Source organism: Camelus bactrianus, chromosome 1 (genome assembly GCF_048773025.1).
Source record: "Camelus bactrianus isolate YW-2024 breed Bactrian camel chromosome 1, ASM4877302v1, whole genome shotgun sequence".
Lineage (NCBI taxonomy): Eukaryota > Metazoa > Chordata > Mammalia > Artiodactyla > Camelidae > Camelus > Camelus bactrianus.
The window spans coordinates 652063-670238 of NC_133539.1; the positions used below are offsets into that span (position 1 = coordinate 652063).

The following is an 18176-nucleotide window of genomic DNA, read 5'->3' on the forward strand; positions in this document are numbered from 1 at the left end:
ATGGTGCTTTAACACCACGTCAACTACAAAAGATGTGTGAACACATAGGTGACCCGAGGCTGATCCTGTGGGAGCCGCTGTCACCTCCAGCATGGGACCTGGGGCACAGAGGGAGGATGGCCTGGTGGCTGGGACACCCACATAGATATTGGAACCTTTTCGTTTGAGGCATGACGAATTCATTTTCATTTAAAAAAAAAAAACAGAACTATTGATAGCTTCTCTCAATCTTGCTGCAGTTTGGCTATTGATTGAAATTTAAACCTCAGGTTTTGCCCCCCAACCCCGAATTTTCAGGAGATGCTTTTTCCTGCTCAGCTGGGCCTCCTTTGCTTCTCCTGCGGTTAATCCTATTGTCTTTGCAGTTCTGCATTTTCGTGTTTTTCCTAAGATCCTGCTGGCCCACCTGGCAGGTGGCTCTGATGCCTGCAGGCTGGCCCAGCACAGTGGCGTCCTGCCCACAACGTCCTCCATCCGCATCTCAGCTGAGACCCGCCTCCAGCGCACACTCGCCTTCAGTGCACACCCGTCTCCAGTGCACACCTGTCTCCAGCGCACAACCGTCTGCAGTGCACATCTGTCTTCAGTGCACACCCGTCTTCAGTGCACACCCGCCTTCAGTGCACACCCGTCTCCAGCGCACAACCGTCTGCAGTGCACATCTGTCTTCAGTGCACACCCGTCTTCAGTGCACACCCGCCTTCAGTGCACACCCGTCTCCAGTGCACACCTGTCTCCAGCGCACAACCATCTGCAGTGCACACCCGCCTTCAGTGCACACCTGCCTACAGCACACACCACCTTCAGTGCACACCCACCTCCGTGCACACTTGTCTCCAGTGCACACCGCACTCCAGCACACACCTGTTTTTAGTACACACCTGTCTCCAGTGCATACTTGCACCATTTTTAAGGCCTGATCCTTTGCTGAATGCCCCTCACATCATGAACTAGTAACTATTCATCTGATTCCAGAAATGAGGGGAGAGGCGTGCACCCCCTTCTCTCCCCAAATCCCCAGTGAAGACGACGGACCCACCCGAGAAGGCAGGAGCCAGCAACTGTCCCCCAACGGCGCACCCAGGACAGTTCTCATGCGCTTTGCCTTGGGCCTGGGTCAGGGACCTGGGCACGTTGTCAAGGCCCGGCCCCCCAACAGCCCTAACCATGGGAATCCTCAGGGCCTCCGAGCGCCGAAGACTTTGCTGCCTCCAACACTCAGAAGCCACAGCCACGTGGAGCAAGGGGCCGGCGGGTGAGGCTGCAGACCCGCAGAGACTGTACCTCCAGCATGACCACACAGATCTGCTTGACACATTGGATGATAGCGTCAGGGGTCCCCGAGATGGTCACCGCCCGCTCCGTGGAGTTGGGCAGCATGTCCCCGGCCACCTGGACCTGGGCACCTGTGGACTGGAGAAACCAGAGGTTGGACGGGCCCCCAGGCAGGGGCAGCACGCACCAGAGTAGCAAGTCCTGGATTATCTGGGGGAGTTGAGGGCCCCTTGGGAAACCCGTCCTGATGTTGCTCAGGGTCACACCTCCACACCCACCCAGGCGCCCCAGCCCTCCGCACGCCCCCTCAGGAGCCCCTGTGGCCAGCCTGGACCCAGTGCAGGACGAGCGATGCACAATGCAGGCATTTTAACCTGCGCAGAGGCATCTGCAGAAGATAGAACTTTTTTCAAATACGTGGAATTCTACCTCTCTGTGGAGTTTTAGGTCAGAGAAAGACGGACCCTGGTCAGGCATCCTAAACTGTGTGGCTGTCTTCCCTTGAAGAAATCAAGACTGGGTGGCCGCCCTTCTTCTGGGAAAGGGAAGGAACCAGACTTTCCTTGGACTAGAGGAATGGGCGACACGGTGCTCCCCCAGGAAACCGGCCTGATCATCAGAGCAGGCCCGTCACTGGGGGCAGAGCCCGGGCCTAGAGCTACAGGACTGGGGGCCCATGACCGTGTCCCAGGAGTCAGGGCCAGCACCCTGGCCCCTCGGCACGATGCCTGCACGTTGGGGGGTTTCCATGGGTGGGCTGTCCCTCCCCTGTGGTAAGCTCCATGCTGGCAGGGTCTGCAGTGACAGGGGCCTGTGCCCTGGCCAGGGACGGCCGGGCCCGCCCAGCTTTCGGCACCGTTGGTGGGGAGGGATCCAGCTTTCAGCACAGCCGGCGGTGGGGGGGGGTCCGTTACCTCCCTGATCTCCTTGATCTTGGAGCCGCCTTTGCCAATCAGGGACCCGCACTGGCTGGCAGGGACCACCAACCTCAGGGTCACTGGGGGCTTGCTAGTGGCTGGGCTATTGCTCATGGAGTTAATGATGTCCTGGGGAGAGAGAGCACGCATGTCAGCCGTGAGAGCAGACAGCCCTCGGCCCGGAGGCCCCTGGCCTGAGAGGCTCCCGGTCAGCGGGGGAGGAGGACTGTGGGGAGGTGCACACAGGGGGCAAAGGGCTGGGGGTGCACAGCGGAAGGACACGGCGGCTGGGCCGGACTTGCCGCAGGGGCTGCAGAGGAGCTGCGGCCCAGCAGGGCGTGCCCTCTTGGGGGCAGGGCCCCCAGGCGCTCCTCACCTCCTCAAACTTGTAGGCGATCATGGCAAAAGCCTTGAAGATGGCGTCCGTGGGGCCCGTGATGGTCACAATCCTCTCTGGGCAGTTTCCCTCCGAGATGTTGATCCTCGCCCCACTCTGGAGGGAGACAGGCACACCCCGAGACCGGACTGAGGCCACGGCCCGGGTGCTCGGGCCCGCTGACCACAGGGACGCACATGAGCCAGTGGTGCCCGGACCTCAGCAGCAATGGCCAGGCCTCCCGCCGCGCCCAGCTCGCCTGCCACCAGGGCCCACCAGCTCTGGGCCAGAGCCGCCAGGAGGCCCCTGGCCTTGACTCTCCCGCCGGCCCCAGAACAAGACGCATTCGGGATGCCCACTCACCTCTTCACGCATCTTCTTCACTGTCTCTCCTTTCTGGAACAAAGGTTCAGACAAGGCAGAGGTCAAGCAGGCTCCCACCCCAGCGCATCCCGGTGCCTCGTGCGCACTCAGAGGGCGGGACTCCGTGCCCAACATGCCATGGCTCCCCGCAGCCTGGAGGCCTGGCCGCAACCTCACCAGGTTGCCCAACAGCCTTGCCCAGGGTTCGAGTTGTAGGGTGAGTGGGCCCGGCCCCGAGGCCTGACGTGGCTCTAGGCTTGGCCTGGGCACCTGCTCCTCCCCCCACCCCTCCCCTCCTGTCCTCACCATGGGCAAAGTGGGGACCAGGCCCACGGGCTTGACTCCCAGGGCAGCCCCTCGAGGCACTTGTGAAGAGGAGCCGACTTGAGCTCTGGGGACACCCCCGGCGTTGAAGGACCACTCACGACCAGCAGAGCCAGACGTGGTGAGGGTGCACAGCGGGCGGCCTCGCCCCCCCCCCCCCAGGCGCAGCGCTTCCAGCCCACCCGCGCTGCCCAGGGGGCGTTGCTGTCGTCTTAGAATGGACTCTACCACTCGCTGGCCACAGGAGGAAGACTGCTCTGAAGAATGTCAGTGAGAATTCTGACTGGGCTCTTAAACCCAGGAAGGACCAGCCACCAGGGCAGTCGGGGGTGGGGCGGCCTTGGGGGTTGCTCCCCGGCTCCCTCAGAGCAGCTGAGCCGGGGGCCCCAGGACCAGCCTCGGGTGGTGCAGCCTGAGGTGAGGAGATAAGGGTTCCGGGGGAGTCCTCACTGCATGTCCAGCGCACAGGGCCACTGCAGCCCTCACTGCCCCCCACAGAGCCCCCGAGGGCAGAGTTCACGCAATAATTACCTTCCCAATGATGCTTCCAACTTCCTGCAGGAAGAGAATCACAGAAAGATGACGTCACAGAGCAGAAGGAGGAAAACCTGTGACAGATGCGATGAGAGCCCCCACCTCCCAGTCGTGCGTGTGGAAGGGAGAACGGGGCGAGGGGGCAGCCCTGCCTCCGACCGAGCGACTGACAGACAACAGACAAAGGGAAGGGGAGTGGCCAGCTGCTTTCCAGAGAAACATGTCAACAGGCATCACCTTAAGGCCTCAGGGAAACGCTGCAAGCAACAGATTAAAAATAAAACCTCCTCCCATGACTTTGTGATGTAAAAAAGCTCAGCACCGCCACTGCTGCTTGATGTTTCAAAAAACAGAGAACATTCAGGACAGTCCGGAACGCGCCGCCACGCTTCCAAAGCAGGACCGCCCTGCGGTACCACCCAGGCAGCTCACTGGGGGGCGGGGGGTGGGGATGCGCTGGGCCCCCCGCTCCCAGCTGCAGAGGGCGCCCTTCACCCTCAAGCCCAACTTCCTTCCCACAGCGCGTCCTTGGGGATGGCAGCTGTCCTGGGGCAGGCTCGGTTCTGCCAGGCCATGGGACGGCGCGCAGCAGGGCCGGTGGCAGCAGAGGGCAGCTGGGCACAGGGCAGTGGCCACCCCCACCCCCGCCGGCAGTCAGGGCGCCTCCCAGGAAGAGTGGCGCCTGCGCATCAGGCCAGAGCCCCCGCCAGCCCCGGGCTTCTCGCGGCACAAGCATGGGGCGGACAGAAGACCAAGGACGGACCCTGCGCTGTTGCGCTGGAACTTGGGTGTGAACTCATGGGGCCCAATATAGAGATAAATGTCGAAATGACTCCTGCACAGACACGTGCACACAGATCAGTGATTCCACATAAGCACACACGCACGTAAGGACACATATTCCCCAGCTCCATCTGGGACCCGCGGCAGCCTGAGGGCAATGAGCACCCCATGCACCCCACCTGGGCGTCTAACACAGCCCACCACCCTCCACTCAAGGGAGTCACAGCTTTCTGGAGAAATGGCTGACTCCAGGACCAGAAGGACAGTGAAGACGAGGGCTGAGCAGCATTTTGTGCCAGACAGCGGGGGAGCGCAGTCAGGAGGATGGGTCCCCCCAAAAGCACACAGGCAGCCTGGCGGGGCTGCCACGGCCCCCAAGGGGCAGCAAGGGCACCAGAATAAACAGCGGGGGTGCAGGGGCACAGGGCGGGTGCGGGGACACGGGGGGCAAGGGACACGTGGGGGCAAGGGGACACATGGGGGGATGCAGGGACAAGTGGGGGGGTGAGGGGACACGTGGGGGCAAGGGGACATGTGGGGCACAGGGACACGTGGGGGACGGGGACAGGGGGGCACAGGGACATGTGGTGGGGATGCAGGGACACAGGGGGGTGCGGGGACACGTGGGTGGCACGAGAACACGTAGGGGGGTGCAGGGACATGTGGGGGGCACAGGGACACGTAGGGGGGTGAGGGGACACGTGGGTGGGTGAGGGGACACGCGGGGGCAAGGGGACATGTGGGGGCAAGGGGACACGTGGGGGGGTGCGGGGACACATGGGGGCAAGGGGACACGTGGGGGGGTGCGGGGACACAGGGCACAGGGACACATGAGGGGGCACAGGGACACACAGGCAGTATGGGGACATGCAGGGGGGTGCAGGGACACACACGGGGGGTTACGGGGACACGCAGGGAGTAATAGGAGCAGCAAGCAGCAAATCCCGCGGCCAGAAGTCAGGACTGACCGCGAGGGGACGTTCACGCAGCCCCTGGGTGCCCGCCAGCAGCCACTCCCTAATGACTGTGAAGACGAGCGGGGGGACGCCTGGCAGGCGCCCCCAACCAAGTGACACCCTGACGTCTGGGCCACCTGACAGGCAAGCTCCTGCGACACTCCTGCGGCGTGAGGGAACGTCAGAAAGAGCCAGAGTGAGGGGCATCCTTTCTACAAAAGAACCGGCTGGAAGCTTCCAACAGTGACAGTGAAAGGCAGGCCGGGGAGCGTCCTGTTTGGAGGGTGGCACTGGGATGACCCGTGGACTTGAGAGGGTCCCAGGCTGGGAGCCGGAACACAGCCTGACCAGGGGGTGGCCAGGGTCTGGAGGAGACTCCCGGGTCCATGGGAGCAGGTGATGGGGCAGCAGGCGGCTGGCTCGAGCTCGAAAGGTTCTGGAGCAGCGTCGCCTGGACGGTACTGCAGCCGCTTTGTGAGCTGAGAGTGCTTAGAATTTAAAAAACCTAATACAAAACAGGCCCCGCGGTGGGCACGCCCCCCACACCACCGCGGCCTGTACCTTTCCGTGCATCAGCAGGCGGATTGTCAGCGTCACGTTCAGGCCACCTTCTGAGACCTTGGACTCCATCTTTCTTCCAAAATGCAGCTGGGGGTGGCGGCTCAAGGTGCCGAGGGTGCCGTGAGGAAGGACAGATGGGGCCCAGACAGTGTCACCTGCAAGAGAGGCACGTGTCAGGTGTCCGGCGGCACGTCAGCACTGCCGCTGGTGACGGGAGGAGGCCCGGGGGGCAGAGGCGTCCCAGCGCCCGGGCAGCATAAGGCAGGGGCGGCACCTGGGGGCCCTGGGCGCACAGCAGGGGAGCAAGCCCAGGGCAAGCCTGCCAGGGAGTGATTGGGCCCCACCTCGTGGCCTGGGCAGGTCCTCAACCCCTCGGGCCTCAGCGTCACCTCTGTGATGAGGGAACCGGAACAGCTCTCTAGGGGTGACCTGGCAGGCCTGGGGGCCCCGGTGCGTCTAGAGAGCGTCTGCGCAGCTATTACGTGAGTTCTGCCCATTTCCCACCACGTCTGCACAAGAATCCCCCCTCCGCCCTTAAAAAGCCAAGCAGTTACAGGCGCTGGAGCTCCCTTTGTGTCTGGAGCCCAGATTCCTTAGCCAACCTCACTGCTGAAGTGGACTTTGTCTCTGTTCACTGAATGGCCAGACAACTTTACAAAGTTTTTGGAAAACCCTTAAGTACCCCATCACTGGTCTGTTTATGGTATAATTTCTGCAATCTGTCCAACACTTGGCCCACCAGGCAAAATTTAGGCTCTGCTTTACAGGCGACGGAGAAAGGGTGCCGTGCACGTGGGGTCTGGGCCTGACTGAGCCGAGGACAGAGCCGAGCAGTCCGTACGGGGTCCAGGCCGAGGGACAAGTCACCCGTGGCGGTGTGCAGCATGGCCACGCAAGACGAGACGAAGCAGGGAGGCCAGGGAGGACTCGGTGAGCAGACGGCAAAGCTGCACCTGGAGACGGGTCATGAGGTGGGGGTGGGGGCCTCTCTGGGGAGTCTGTGCCCGTGTCTGCGTGATGCACGGATGGAGCTGCACAGCTGCCCGCCCGGGGCCAGTCTCACCAAGGGACAGCTGCAGCCGAGAGTGGCCACACAGTTATGACAGCAAAGTGCTGCTTGGGGGACTGAGGGGAGGGAAGGCCTGGCTGTGGCACGGTTCCGGATGACCGGCCCAGGTCCAGGGCCCAGGGGGTCCACGAGGGGCCAGGAAGCGGCCGTGGGAGGAGACACATGCACCTGCCCAGGTGTCTACCTGAGATGGGCAGAGATGTGGGGACGATGGCAGACAGGGCCTTGGAAGCCTGGAGTGGAGCCAGGGGCCGGCCCTGCTCTGCACAGAGTCTCACTTAGCCCCTTGCTGACTGAAAGGCCCACCGCCCGCTCGGCTGCCGGATCCCTGCAGGAGCAGAAGTCCTGGGACCCCCAGGCACCCCCCAAGCACACGGGGCGTCTGGACCCTGGCCTTTGATTTAACCTGTAGAGATAGGAGGCTCAGGCCACATGGGAGAGACTACAGGGTAAAGAAACAGACTTTCCTTTAACCTTGTAGGTTTCTTGGGCAAAAACTTGTTTTTATCCTCTTCAAAATATCCCTGTTGAAGATATGTTAAAAGGCAAACACAGAAACAAAGCACCTTCCCGTCAGCCGGGCGACGCGAGTCGGGAGAGCCCTGCACGGAGCAGCCACGGATGCTGGCGGACCCGAACCAAGAGCCCGGCCACGGAGCCGCTTCCCCAGGCACCGACGACTGGCCGTTCGCGCTGGCGTATTCACAGGCAGCTTCAGCAAACTCAGACTATTACTTCTAACTATTCGTGGTAAAACAGCACTTTCGAACAACCAGGATTTAGCCTAAAGGTGTAATTCACGGCAAAGAGCGTTGAAGAAACGCCTCCTCACGCACTGATGGGCCAGGACAGCAGCCACCAGCCCCTCGCATTCTTTCTGTTTGAAATAAAACCTCCACGATCGCGTGTTCAGTGCTGAAGGGCAGAGTGAACGTCTCGGGCCCCGCAGGCTCTGAGGGACGGCGCGGTCCGCAGGCTGGGTGGTGAGCACAGCGTCGCAAACAAAGACCCCAGAAAGGAGGGGGGCGCTAGTGCTCCTCCCCGCAGCCCCCCCGCGGCAACTGGCAGGGCCCTTCTAAGCTTGGAGTGCGTGGGAAGGCTGAGTTACCAGCACAGATAAACCGGCCACGCGGTGGCCAGGCTGGGGCGCCCTGCCTCCTTAATCAGAAGCCTCTCCTCCAGTGTCAGAGGGACAGCAGGGCCCTGTGGCCATCTGTTATGTAAATGCGTCCAGCCCACGGTGGAGAAAGTGGGTCAGCGAGAGCCAGGGGTGCTTCGGGCTCCGGGCTGTCAACTGCCATTAGTCACACAGGCCGGTGAGCAGCTGCGCCTGCCCTCCTTGGCGGCCGGGGGTGAGCGGAACCGGCCTGCGGTAGACCGGTGGGAAGGAGCAGTCCCCGCAGCGTGAAGGTCACCCGGGCCTCATCACCCCGGCTAGGCGGCTTCCCCAGGACCATGGGGCTCAGGCCGCCCTGCCAGGCCCTGGGACACTCTCATCAGAGGCAACCCCTAGCGTGCCCGGCCTTGCTCCCACCCGAGGGCCATTCGGGGTGCCCGGCAGGAAGCAGGGGACACACTCCCGTGGGCATAGCCACCCTAAACCCGGTCGGACGGCCAGTCCACCAGGGAAGACCTCTTTCCGTGACTCACTCCCCCCACACTCGGTGTTTCAGAAACCGGCAGACCTCCGTGGCTGGCGAGGCCCCTCCCCCCGTCCTCCTCAGTGCCGGGGTTCAGTGTACTTTAATTCACTCAAGGAGACTGGCAGGGCCCCTTCTCGCCCAGGGACGTCCGTCCAGTCCGTGGTTTAAACACTGCTTTGAGCTGACACCGTCCACAGATACGCCTGAGGCCAGACCACGCCCGCCCCACTCCCGGGGTGCCCTGACCTCCGACAGATGCCCCGGTGCCACCCGTGCAGCCCTCCCCCGCACCCGTCTCCCAGGAGCCAGGCCACCGTCTCCATGTCCTGCTCAGCCCGAGCCTGGGCACAATGACCCTTCTCTGACCCACCTGCCAGCCTGCTGGCAAATCCTGACACTCGGGGCAGGGCTCAGTTCCTCTTTTCCAGGGTCTTCAAGAAGAAGTTGGTGGCGTGGACTTAAAATCTTACTTTTTGTCTAATACTGTCATTTACTTTTATACATGTCTCTCTTCACACGGCTTTAGCCTCACCCCACAGATGTTTACATTTGCACCCCCTCCCCACTGCTCGTTCCAAAATGCTCCCAAATTTCTCGTGTCTTCTTTTTTAATTCATGTGATATTTCAAAGAGTGTTACTGGGTTTCAAATATTTGGAGATTTTCTAGATACTAGCTGTCTTTTGTTGAGCTCGAATTTAATTCCATTATAGTTAGAGAACACACTTTGTGATACTTGGGCTGTTTTAACTTTATTGAGACTTGCTGACGGGCCGGACCGGGGTCCGTCTTGTGTGGCTGAGGGGAGCGGTCCACACGCCAGCTGAGCGCGTTGGCTGGTGCCCCGGACAAGTGTTCTGCAGGCTCACGCTCTCCATCTAGTTACTGTCAAGTGCTGAGTGGGGTGCTGACATCCCCGCCTGTGGCGGTGGATTGGTCTGCCTCCCCTGCGGCTCTGTCGTGTTCTGCTTTGTGACTTGGAGCTGCATTATGAGCACCACATGTAGCACTGCTGTGTCCTGTTGGTGAACGGACCCCTGTATCACCAAGGATCACTCTGCCTCTGGTGACACTCTTGGCTCTGAAATTTACTTTACTGACCAGTGTTGGCATGGCGTATCTTCTTTCACCTTTTATTTTTAACTTAGTTATGTCTTCATATTCAAAGTGAGTTGCTTGCAGGCAACATATAGCTGGACCTTGCTTTTTTTATCTTATTTGACAACCTCTGCCCCTTAACCAGGGGGGGTTCAGACCCTCGACAGTGGCTGCTGACGCAGCTGATGTACGTCTGTCATTCCACAGTCTCTTTCCTATTTTTACCATCTGTCCAGGGATGAAACAGCCCAGGAAGGTACATTCAGGAAGCAAAATAAGGGCTATTTGACACACGAACTTTATAATCATCACGTGTATAAAACACATTTATTACATTTCACTCAGAAGTCACGGAGGAGGTCAGAAGTCAGCGTCCACAGGTGCCTCCTGATGGCCCCCTCCAGGGACACCAGCGCATGTGGCCCAGGAGACAGGGCATCACAGCCCAGGGCCAGAGCCAGTGCTGGGCACCCCTCCTGCTCTTCCCCCTGGGAACACACAAAGGCAAGAGGCAGGTTGAAATGAGCAGCCTCCTGCGTGGCTGGTAATTAACAGCTTTGTTTGTTAACTAAACAAACGTTTCCTTGGCAGTCACTAAGCTCCAGGTGCCGTGCTGGCCTACAAAGGGACATGAACAGCATTCTTCCCGAGGGAGGCACCGGCCTGCTGAGCAATCCTCGTGGAGGGTGTAGCTCAGTTGGTAGAATGCTTGGGTTCAAGACCCAGTACCTCCAATAAACGAGTGAATAAACAAAAAACCTAATTATCTCCCCTCAAAATAGCAAAACTTAAAAATAAAAGGAAGGACTCAAGCAAAAAAACAAAAAAAGAAATCCTCATGGTGATTCGGGAGTGAGGATCAGGAGGAAGGTGGGCCCCCAGAGCAGGGCTCAGGTGGGAACCCCTGCCCGTGGGGAGCCCTCTGGGAGTCAGTCCCAGGCCAGGAGGGGCCTCCAGCAGCAACACTTGGGGGCTGCGAGCACTCCCGGGGGTCTCCAAGAAGGACTGTCGCCCCAACTCCCAGAACCCCCAGGAGGGTGGTGCAGAGGCGAGATTCAAGTCTGGGAAAGGAGACCTGCCCACTGGTGTCCCAGTGCTCACCTGGCCTTACTGCGGAGACAGAGCACAGAGGCCTCAGCGCAGAAGTCACTGTGGTGTTGTGTGCCGCCTCCCAGGGCCTGATTTAGGACCCAGGTGGTCCTAGAAGCTGCATTTTAAGGTTTTCCAGACTCCTCTTGAGCAAAGCCATGTTTGGGAACCACTGGTCCTATTCCCACCCCAACTCTTCCCCTCTCCGCCCGTTAGCAATTCTGGGAGGCTGCCAGTAGTAGGACCCATGCAGCCACACAACCCAGGGTCCGCATGTTTTGTCTGTGAAGGACTCGGGAGGACGCAGTGAGCGGGTGGGCAGACTGGGAGGTGATGGGTGAGGACCTGGAGGCCACGCCTCCTTCCACCAGCCGAATCATGTTACATGTGATGTGATACCTGGGCAGCCACTGAAAAGTTACACAAAGGGTAACTCAAAAGCACTGTCAATAAATCACAATGGAATTATAAAAAATGTTGAGTAACACACAGGAAGGCAGGAAATAAGAACAGAGAAACAAAACACAAGGAGAACAAACAGAAAACAAAACATGATACAAGTTCCTACTGTACAGCACAGGGAACTAGATTCAGTATCTTGTAGCAACCTACAGTGAAAAAGAATATGAAAATGAAAAAAAAAAAAAAGAAAAAAGATGAAATAGCAAACTTAAGTCCTAACATCTCAACTAATTACATTAAAGGTAAACAGTCTAAATCCACCGATTAAAGAACAGAGACTGGCAGAGTGGGTTAGGAAAAATGGCTCAACCATACGCTGTCGACAGGAAACACTTCAAGCAGAAAGATGTGAGCAGACTGAAGATGAACTCATGGGAAAAGCTGTTTCGTGCGACCACTGATGGGAAGAGCACGGGAGCGGCTGCCTTAGTATCAGGTGGGGCTGACTTCAGAGCAGGGACAGTGAGCGAAGGCGGAGAGGGACACCGTACCATGGTGACAGTCCATGAGGAAGCAAGAGCAAGCCTGGGAGTGTGTGACTCAGACACTGGACAGCAAAACAGGTGAAGCACAAATGCACAGGGCTAAAAGGGGAAGTGTGCAAATCCAGTCTCAGCTGAAGCCTTCAGCGCCCGTCTCAACAACGGGATGGACAGCCAGACGGAAAGCCGGCGGGACACAGAAGGAGCCACCGCCCGTCAGTCACCGGGGCCTCGTCAGCACTCAGAGCACCTCTGGCGTCAGCAGAAGCCCCCTTCCTCTCAAGCACCCCCGAGACAGACACCAGTGCAGACTGCATCCTCGGCCATAAAACAAGACTCAGCACATTTAACACAATCGAAATCGCACGTGTTCTCTGACCACTAATGAACCAAACTGGAAATAATAACAGAAATAACAGAAAAATCTCCAAGCACTTGGAAACTAAAACACCCATTTAAACAATCCTCTGGTCAAAGACGAAATCTCAAGGGTCATAACAAATACATTAACCTGAACAAAAATTAAAATACAAATTTGGGACACCACTAACGCAGTGCATAGAGGGACGTTTGTAGCACAAAATACATATATTAGGAAGGAGAAAGAGAATCTGGAAAAAGAGGAACAAAATAAATCCAAGCAAACAGAAGGAAGGAAATAAAAACATAATTAAAATTGGAAATAGAAAAACTAGAGAAAAATCAATGGAATAAAGAGCTGATTCTTTGGAAAGATCAATGAAGCTGACAAACCCCTTGCAGGACTGACAAAGAGAGAAGAAGAACAAAAAGCAACAGAAGGAACGAAACGGCAGCACCGCTGAGCGCTGTGTCCGCCAAGCGGCGAGAAGGAGACGCTGAGCACAGCTCTGCACAAACGCACCGACTCCCACAGACGGACCTGCTCCTTGAAAAGACAAAGCACCACAACCTACCCATTGCGAAGCTGATGATTCCAACAGCCCTTCAGAGCTGTTAAGGAAACTGAATTCATAATTTTAAAATTCCTCCAAAACAATGGCTTCCCCCAGACTCAGATGGTTTCGCTGGAGAAGTCTACCAACAGTTTTAAGAAGAATTAATACCAGTTCCAATCTCCTCCAAAAACTGTAAGTAAGAGAAACAGTTTCCAATTCATTTTATGAAACTAGTATTCGCTTGATACAAAAATCAGTACAAAAGATGGTACAGAAGAGAATAAAAAACTGCCCTCAAGAATATTGGTGCAAAAACCCTTTAAAAACATTAGCAAATCGAATCCTTTGCTATATGGTAAGAATTATACACTGTCCACTCTCCCAGTGATGCAAGGCTGGCAGTCAAAAATCATCGCATGTAATCAGTCCCTTCCACAGACTGAAGAGCAAACATCGCACGGTCACACTGACGCACAGAGAGGCACCCGACAAAACCCAACACCCGCTCAGGGGAAAGCTCTCAGGAGAAACCCAGGGACAGAAGAGGACTTCTTAAGCCTGGTAAGGGGCAGCTACAGAAAGACCCCCATCGGCCCTCCACACAGCTCGAGCCCCTCCCCTCAGGAGGCAGAAGCAGGCGGGGGGTCGCCCCCACCGCCACTACTCAGCGCAGGCCTGGAGCTCCCCCGCGGAGCGGCGGGGAGGGAGCGGAGAGGTGCCCGGAGCAGGAGGGAGAAGACAAAAGCAACCTCCGCAACGCCGACAGGAAAGCCGTGGGAGCAGACCTAACAGAATGCGCAGGGCCTCCGTGCTGAGAACCACAAAGTGCGGATGGAAGAGACGAAAGAAACCCATGGTCTGCGCCCCATTTCTGTAAATCCTGTCATTTCAAGAACGCTCTGTACGTGGAGTCCAGCAGGGTGTGTGCAACCTGGGGACTGGCCTCTCTCCCTCGCCCGATTCCCTGGAGGCGTGCCAGTTGCCGAGAGCATCCTTCTCCTTTGCTTTCTGTTTCTTTGGGTTCGGGCTTCGGTAACTGGAGGGATTTCCCGCGTCAGCAGCTCATGCCTGAGGTTCCTCTGGAGGTGCTGCCCTGCGTGTGTCCGACACACGTAGACATGTGCTTTTATCACGTGTTTAGTTCCTAATATTCCAAAATATGTCCTGAATTCCCTTGGTGCCTCCTCTTTGACCAGCACATTACTTAGAGGTCTGTGTTTCAGCTTTCAAGTATTTGGAAACCTTTGTTACCTATGGTTACTAACTTCTAGTTTAACTTCATGCTGGTCAGAATATGTACTTTCTGTGACGTCGACTGTGTTAAACTCATTGGGTGTTATTTCTCACCCAGAATGTGGTCCACCTGGGGTCACCCTGCGTGCCCGCAAACATGTCCCCAGGGCGCTGGGTGTCTGCAAGGACCGTCAGAGCCGCTGGTGGGCTGTGCTTGTCCGGGTGTCTCAGCCCGGACGACGGCCCGTCCCCTCGGGCACCGGGTGGAGCTGAGACCTCCACACAGTCACGCACTTGTCTGTCTCTCCCCAGTGTCAGGTTTTGTTCCCAGTGTTGTGAGGCTCTGCTATGCGACGTGTGCACACCTGGGGCTGACATGTCTTCCTGGCGAACGATGGTTTCATGTTCACGCAAGGTCCTTCCTCACCCTGGTCCTCGTCCTCGTCCTGAAGTCTACTTCATCTGGTGTTCATGTGGCCACCAGTGTTCACATGACACGTCCTTCTCTGTCCTTTAACCTTTAACCTGACATGAGTATTACATTTCACGCTGCCTTGCTGGCTGCACACAGACAACTCTGGCTTTTTTTTTTCATTCTGATCATCTCTTACTTTTAATTGGTCTGTTTACACAATTTACTTTTTATCTTTGCAGATTTAATAACTGTCAACTCTAACGTCTGTGTATGTGTACTATACATGTGTGCAATTCTGAAATAATTTTAGACCCATGAGCGGCTGCAAAGATAACACAGCTGCTGTGGCCCTTCACGTGGCTTCCATGTCGTGTGTCCGCGGCGCAGCACGACCCAGGGCTGCCGTATCCACAGGCACCTTTCTCGGTGCACAGGTCCACGAAACGTGATCACATGTACAGATCTCCCAAACCACCCACACGAGCAGGATCTCTGCGGCGAGCTCTGAGGGCCACCCGCTGCAGTCAGTCACTCTCCCTCACCCACCCTGGTCCACACCACAGTTCTGTCAGCTCCAGAACGTCACACATACCCAATCAAACGAACGTGCTCAGCACAACCATGCTCTGGTGATCTTGAACCCAAGTTGCTGCACGGAGTGGAAGTCTGCTGGTCTCTGTCCCGGCAGCGTCCCACTGCGGCTGCCCCACAGTTTGTGTACCCACTTACCCGGGGAAGGACAGCCGGGGTGACTCCCGATTTGGTGGATTACAAATGAAGCAGCTGGCGACAACAGAGTGTGCATGCTGTGTGAGCACACTGGCATTTTTCTGTGGCTCACACCCAGGACTGTGGATACTGTCGCACGTTAAGTCTAAGTCTAATTTCATAAGAAACTGGCAAACCACTGGCCAGAGCGGAGGCACGGTTTCCCATCCCCAGGGGTGGCCAGCGCCCCGCTGCAGCCGTTGCAGCAAGCGGCCGTGACGTCTCCTGGTGGCCGAATTTGCCTTCTCCCAACAGCTAGCGACGCTGAATGCCTGTTTAGGTGCGTGCGTGCCCCCCGCCCATCTGTCCTGTCCGGAGAAGGGTGTTCAGCCCTTCTGCCCGTATTCTAAGCGGCTGTCTTGTTTTCTCACAGTGGAGATCGCTGTGGATATGGCCCTTTGCTGGGCATGCAAGGCTCGGGTTTCTTTTCACATCTTAACAGAGCCTTTCATGAAGCCAATGCTGCTAACTGTGATGAAGCACCAGCTCTCAGTTTTATCTCTTACGACTTTGGTTTAAACTTTTCCTCTTTGCTGAGTGGGCCTCTTTCTCCTGTATTTTCTCCTAAGCAGGGCATCATCGCAGATTTTACATTCAGGTATCTGATCCGTTTTGCGTCGATCGTGGCTCAGGTGAGACGATTAAGTCGAGGTGGTTTTGTTTTGTTGTTTTGTTTCGTGCATTACCCAACCGATTCAACACCATGTTTTGAAAAGACTGCCCTTTCTGTATTAAACTATTCTGTCACTTTTGTTAAAAATCAGCTGTCCCCACGTGTGTGGCTGTGGTCTGGACCCTACCCTGTTTGGTTTATTAAGTGCCCATGTATCCGCCAATTCCACAGTGTCCATTTCACGGCAGCATTATGTGACTTAAAATTATTCCAACTGTATTTGTTTTCAAAACTCTCCTTTGTGGTCTCATGTAAATTGAAAAACCATCGTTTGCATCCACGAGCACGCCGGCTGGGGCCTGGACAGGACCCGCGTGGACCCTGCATTGGGGAAGCGCTGGTCCCGCTGTTGTGTGGGGGTCCCGCCCTGCAGACGCAGAGGCCTCGGATTTGGGCCTTTGCTTTCTCTCATCGGCACGCTCTAGACTTCAGCACACAAATCGCATGCATATTCAGTTAGACACAGCGAGCACATACCGCTCTGGAGCTCCTGTGTACGGCGTGTTTTAAATTCTGGTCACTGGTTTTTGTATGCAGACCTTGCATTCTCAGCAACAAACCTGCCCACTAGTTCCAGGGTTTCTTTGCAGCCCTAATGGGATTTGCGATGTAGACGTGTCACTTACAAATAGGGACAGGTTTCTTTCTTGCTTTCCAATCTGCATGCCTTCTCTTCTCGACTTGCTAGGCTGGCTATAACCTGTGTCCTCTGCACAGCAGGGGTGCTGAGAGCGGATCTCGTCGACGACGGGGGGGGGGGGGGGGGGGACCAGCCCTTCGCCATTAACCAGGATGCTGGCTGGTAGGCGAAGCTTCCTGCTTTACTTAGGACCAAAACCTCATTTGTTCTTTTATATTGATTAAAAGGGCAAAATTTATTTCTAACCAGTACTTAGTTAAATGCTGATAAAACAGATTTCCCAATCATTATTTTTTAAAGGAATATTCAAATCAAAAGAATTGTAGTAAAATAAATTTCATCACAGTGAGATGTGCAGCTATGACAGCAGCTGCAGCGACAAACAGCGCGCACGGCGCACAGGCTCTCACTGACACCGGCCCCGCTGCCCGAGCGCGGGGGGGGGAGGGGTCCAAGCTGAAGGGCAACGAGCTGCTTCCAGGGCCCACGCTCCTGACCGCCAGATGGCTAAACTCTACTTCACGCCAATCACACGTGAACCAGTGAGAGCGTCTGTTTCAGACTCAAAGGGAAGAGGCCCGTGTGTGAACGCGGCGTGCAATGTCCGGGGCGCGGGCATTTCTCGGGGGAGGGGGGCGGGGGCGGGGAAGCGGACTTCACAGTGCTGTGAAAGTGCCTTTACAGCTGTCTGTGGAGCTGTCACACAACCCCCTCCCTCGGATGCGCCGGCCTGCTCTCTCCAACACGACCTCTCTCGCCCAGAGATGGGGGCTGAAGTCCTGCCAGCAACCGCCATCCGAGGCCACGTGAGGCTGCAGCAAGCAGCTCCGCAGTGGCCCGCTGGCTGCGCTGTGTCCAGGGCGCACCCAGGGCCTCAGCTGTGCCAGGCAGAGGACGGGGAAGGGACCTCGGGGGACGCGCACGCACTTGATTTATCCTGTTTAACAGCTCGGTGCCCCGGCAGCTGCAGGAGTCAGGACAGCAGAGGCCCAGGGAGCGCCTCCCTCCCCTGTGCTCCCGGAGAGAGAGATGCAGCTTGTGTCCTTGAGGCCGGGGAGGGAGAGGAGCTTCTGCAGGGAAACGCTCTTGCTGGTCACAGTGAATGTTAGAAAGACGTGCAGGGCCGACTTCACACAAGCTGACTTCAGTGAGTACCGCACAAGGCCTGCGGGCTTGTCACTCAAGTGTCCAGACGGACAAGCGTCCAGACAGACAAGAGTCCTGGGCTGGGCAGCCGGCAGCTGGCTCACCTCCCTCCCTGCCCCACAGGCTGCGCGCAGAGCGTGGGGCTTCTCTCTCTGGCAGGCGCGGGCTTCACCCGGGGGTGCGAGGGTCCTGTCCTACATCTGGGAGTGCGCCCAGGGGCTAGGGTGTCACCTACGCCAGGAAGTGCGGCTTACAAAAGTTCCAACCGTTTCAAACACCTGTTTCAGAATGAATAACATCTCTGCTACGGAGATGGCAGGACTCCCTGGGGCCTGACCCCCACCCCCGCAGAGCGACCTGGGAGTGGACTTGATGCTCCCGAGGCCAGCGGTCATGGAGCCCCGACGTCTCTGGCTCCAGCATCTGCACACACTTTATCTTCCCCAGACCCTC

The 18176-nt window shown here is 57.2% G+C and overlaps 1 protein-coding gene across 9 annotated transcripts in view; it reads right to left on the reverse strand.

The window, feature by feature from the left end:
• PCBP3 (poly(rC) binding protein 3) overlaps positions 1-18176 on the reverse strand; it is a 184819-nt gene that overhangs the window by 20477 nt on the left and 146166 nt on the right. For all 9 annotated transcript variants that reach the window (XM_074375599.1, XM_074375553.1, XM_074375461.1 and 6 more), the window contains 6 exons: positions 6090-6244; positions 3787-3810; positions 2932-2964; positions 2569-2685; positions 2190-2321; positions 1285-1413 (listed from right to left, as the gene is read on the reverse strand). In XM_074375599.1, coding sequence (XP_074231700.1) covers positions 1285-1413; positions 2190-2321; positions 2569-2685; positions 2932-2964; positions 3787-3810; positions 6090-6244 — 590 coding nt within the window. The remainder of the gene's footprint in view (positions 1-1284; positions 1414-2189; positions 2322-2568; positions 2686-2931; positions 2965-3786; positions 3811-6089; positions 6245-18176) is intronic.